Source organism: Quercus robur, chromosome 10, assembly GCF_932294415.1.
Source record: "Quercus robur chromosome 10, dhQueRobu3.1, whole genome shotgun sequence".
NCBI lineage: Eukaryota > Viridiplantae > Streptophyta > Magnoliopsida > Fagales > Fagaceae > Quercus > Quercus robur.
Genome location: NC_065543.1, coordinates 34511735 through 34516481, shown reverse-complemented (window position 1 = coordinate 34516481; position 4747 = coordinate 34511735). Strand labels below are relative to the sequence as shown.

General features: G+C 32.9%; 1 protein-coding gene across 1 annotated transcript; it reads left to right on the top strand.

The window, feature by feature from the left end:
• Positions 1-401: 401 nt before the first annotated feature.
• On the top strand, positions 402-4243 carry LOC126702803 (cytochrome P450 CYP736A12-like). Its single transcript, XM_050401662.1, has 3 exons — positions 402-1162; positions 3102-3933; positions 4027-4243. The coding sequence occupies exons 1-2, from the start codon at positions 482-484 to the stop codon at positions 3927-3929; spliced, it is 1509 nt and encodes a 502-aa protein (XP_050257619.1). The 5' UTR covers positions 402-481; the 3' UTR covers positions 3930-3933; positions 4027-4243.
• The last annotated feature ends 504 nt before the right edge of the window (positions 4244-4747 follow it).

Sequence of the window (4747 nt, the reverse complement as noted above, 5' to 3'; positions counted from 1 at the left end):
GTTGTAAATTTTTTTTAAAAATTTAATTATTAGATTGCATATTTTTAACATATATGTCAAATTTTATCCAAATCAGATGTTAATTAATATTCAATCAACAAACCTAGTTTTTTATACATAATTTTAGATTATAAAAACTTAAAATTTAAACATTTAATTGATGACATAATTATTGGTATTTGATCTTCTTGAAGTTTTGTAAGCACGAAAAATACAATAAAAATATGCAATCTAATATATAGATTTTCAAAATTCACGTCAAATAAAAAGATATTTTATTGACATAATTTGAAGGGTTTTCCTTTAAAATTAGTTTGAGGGAAACTATTTGGAAAAAGTGGTATCATCTTATGATAGTTTGGATTTTCTGCTCTCAAAAGTTTATAAATAATCCCCGGACACCTTCCAATCTCCAACTCAGCAAAAAATCCCTTCCAGTCTCCAACATTCTAGCCTTTCCTTAGCCAACTCAATTTCCAAAATGTTTCCACTAACATTAGCCATTTTCCTGCTACTCCTTGGATCCATCATCTGGACATTCATGCACAAAAAAGGACGTAAACTAGTACTCCCACCGGGTCCCCGGTCTTTTCCCATTATTGGGAATTTTTACATGTTGGGTTACTTGGGTAGCCTCCCACATCGTGCTCTTGAAAACTTAGCCAAAAAATACGGACCCATCATGTCATTGCGGCTTGGCCATGTCCCAACTATTGTGGTCTCATCTTCCCAAACTGCTGAGCTAATTTTAAGGACCCATGACGCCGTTTTTGCCAGCCGACCTATATTCCAAGCCTCCAAGATCATTGGTATGTCCAAAGGTATTGCTTTCTCCGAGTATGGTCCATATTGGCGCAGCCTTAGGAAACTCGTTGCGTCGCAGCTACTGAGTGCTTCAAAAATAGAGTCATTTGCACCTATGAGGAAGGAGCTGGTAGGATCATTGGTACAGTCACTGAAAAAGGCTGCGGTAGCTCATGAGGTTGTGGACCTTAGTGAGAAAGTGGGCAAACTCGTTGAGGAATCAACGCGTAGAATGGTATTTGGTCGAAGTCATTATCATAGATTCGACTTGAAGGCACTTATTGACGAGACCTTGAACATGATGGGGGCTTTCAATCTATCAGATTATGTTCCTTACCTTGGGGCACTTGATCTACAGGTATATTTCAATGTTTTTATCTTTTCAACTTTATTCTCCCTTTGATAAACTTAGCCATTGATTTAATTGCCTTTTTTCTTTTTTTATAAAATTTTTGGAGAATCTAAAAACAGTCGATTTTTCTTTTACATTTCATGCCTATTTCTTCGTCCACCTAGTAATGTTGTTGGCCCAAAAGTGTCTCAGTAGCGGTTAAAACTTCACAGTAAATGCCAAAACATCAGTAGCGGTTATACTAAGTCTTTAATTTTTATGAGTTGATTTTTTTTTTTTTTTGAGATTTTTTATGAGTTGATTAATTGTGAGTTTTGGTTAACTCAATTAATAAATGGTAAGATACATGGTTTTAACACTTCTATTACTACTATTTATAATTTTTCTTCTTTCTAGTATTTTCTTGTTTTAATCTCATCCTCAGCACTTCTCTTACTACTATTTATTTTATTTGTTCCTTATTGATAATTAATTAACTAATCTTCCCCCACACCCTACTCCTCATTGACAGACAATATTTGCAATTAATAGCGCGTAAGATTTTCTATGGTCATAATATATCTTATAAACAATCGAACACCTTTGATGTAATAGTTACTTTATAAATACAAATTTCTTATGAATGGGGTGGGAGTTTCACACATACACATTTTTTTTTTTTTATAAAAACACACACATGTACATTTAAATTAGGTTAGAATGAGATTTCTATCATAGATACAAATATATATATATATATATATATATTTCATAACACTTTTACAATAAACTAAGTTGGTAGCATATCATAAATCAAAATAAAATAAAATAAAAATAAAAACGATTATATATTATGGCCCACCACACCTCAAAGCAAAGCTTATTGTTAAATTTTTGTCCTACCATTTACTTTCTCTACAACGCATATATCCCAACATCTGGTTCAATAATTTTGGGTCCATCCACAAGTTTTAGCTGTTGTGCCATGCATGTATACGGAGTAAATGAGTATTCTTGGAAAAAAAAAAAAAAAAAAAAAAACCATAATGACCCTACCGTATTAAAAGATGAGCATACTGTTTTTCGGTCATGTTAGAGTTATGGTAATAGTTATTGCAGAAAAATTTTGTTCCTTGGCCCTCCATTGCCCACTCTATATGCCACATTGGTATGTAATGTTATAGATGAAAAATTTTAAGATATAAATTTTATGCCTCAATTTTAATGTGGTTGACTGTAAGTAGTAGAAAAAGAAATGCAACAGCTCAAGAAAAAATGCTAGTTACATCTTTATTTTACCTTAAATAATATTTGATGGATATGAAATTTGGTATTTATATTAAATTTATTAAGTGGTGTATTTCGTACCAATAAGTGTTATATATCTATAAAATCATATTGCATGTATATGTAACATACAAAAAATGAAATTTAAGGTGTGTTTGGATACCGCTTATTTTGCTGAAAACTAAAAACTTATTGCTGAAAACAATAAAAAAAATAATTTTTGGGTTACTATTCACTCCTCCAAACACTGTACATTTACCTTAATGCACTGTTCATGTCCCATGAATAGTGTAAGAGGCGCTGGTCAAAAAAGAAAAAGAAAAAAAAAAGGCAAAAACGTAGATGCGTGAGTTTTCATCTGTATCCAAATGGATACTTAATCCTTTGATAAAAGGCATAGTGATTAATCCTTGATAATCTAGGAATTTTTTAACAAAAAGGGTATAAGTAAAAATGTAATCAAATGGTAAATCTATAAAGATTGTCATCTAATAAAAAATTATTAAGTGGTGTAATATTACTTTATCTTACACTATATATATAATTTTAACCTAAAGAAGCTTATCTGATTTTAACCCTTAAATAAACTAACGTTTTCTTTTCACTTTAAACCTTGTTATATTTGGGTTCTCAAAAATGGTATTGTTTACTTAGTTTTCTAACCATTCATTACCCTCAGGGATTGAAACCGCGCATTAAGAAAATTGGCAAGACTCTTGATGTAGTATTGGAGAACATTATCCAGGAGCATGAACAAATTCCTAGTGGCCCACAAAGTTGTGAAAAGGACTTTATGGACATGTTACTTTCTTTGATGAATCAACCCTTGAATCCCTCTGATGAGAATTCATGTAAAATTGATCGAAGAGTTATCAAGGGTATCTTTATAGACTTGATTACGGCTACATATGACACTTCAGTTTTTAGCGTTGAATGGACCATTTCTGAACTCTTGAGGCATCCACGGATAATGAAACTTGTACAGGATGAGCTAGAACGTGTAATTGGAATGAATAGGATGGTGGAGGAAACAGATTTAGCAAATTTAACTTACTTGAGTATGGTGATTAAGGAAAGCTTCAGACTACATCCTGTTGCACCATTTCTAATCCCACGTGAATCAATGGAGGACATTGAGATTAGTGGATATTACATACCCAAGAAATCACTAGTAATAATAAATTCTTGGGCTATTGGACGAGATCCTTATGTGTGGTCGGATAATGTGGAAGAATTTTACCCTGAAAGGTTTAAAAATAATAATATAGACCTCAAGGGACGTGACTTCCAGCTTATACCATTTGGATCCGGTCGCAGAGGCTGCCCTGGATTACAATTAGGGCTTACAACTGTCACTTATGTTCTTGCTCAGTTGCTGCATTGTTTTGATTGGGTGCTCCCTAATGGCATGTTGCCTAATGACTTGGACATGAGTGAGAAGTTTGGGCTATCAATGCCAAGAGCCAAGCACTTACTCGCGATGCCAACCTATCGCCTACCTGGTTAAACTTGTAAGATAATTATCATTTAATCTTTAAAGTAGTTTTCTTAATTATACTTGATGTATTTTAATGGGAGGTTTTCATCTATCTTTTTTATTTTAGGTCAAACGAAAAGGTTCCATAAGAAGAGTTGAAGACATTGCAACACCAAGTTATTTTATGTTACCTCAAATAAAATATTAGCCTACCTTGTTTATTGGTTTCAAATGTACTGTGTCCTTCTAAAAATTAAATGTCATAGCTCACAACTTGGAGACTTTTACTAAATGTTTAAAATAAGTCGTTAAGATTTTTAGCGACAAGTACCTTTTTACAAGTATCTCGTTGGTGTGCAATATATATAAAAAAATGATTATGGATGTTTATTTATAAATAATGTCAACACCAAATTTTGGCACTCATCTGCCAACCACTAGAATGCTTCACTTGGTTATCAAAGCAACATATTCAACACCAGGCAAAGGAGCATTTCTCACTTGCCTTTACTCCTAATCTTTTACAATTAATGAAAACACTTTGTTCATGGGGATATAGAGGATCCTTTGTTCATGGGGATAGAGGATCCATAAGAAGTATCTGTCCTAATAACAAATGAAAAGCACTCGTTCAACCCATGAGAAACCTCATGATGCATTCTTGTTGCTACTACTCAAATATGGGGCAATTGGTTCGCTTGATGTTACAACTTACATTCAGTGACTGGAGCCAGGAATTTTTTTAAGAGAGACCAACCTTTGAAAAAAATTCGGCGGACTTCATCATGCTGATTAACGAAATTTTTTTACATATTACTCGTTATAATACAAGATCATCTTCTAAGGAA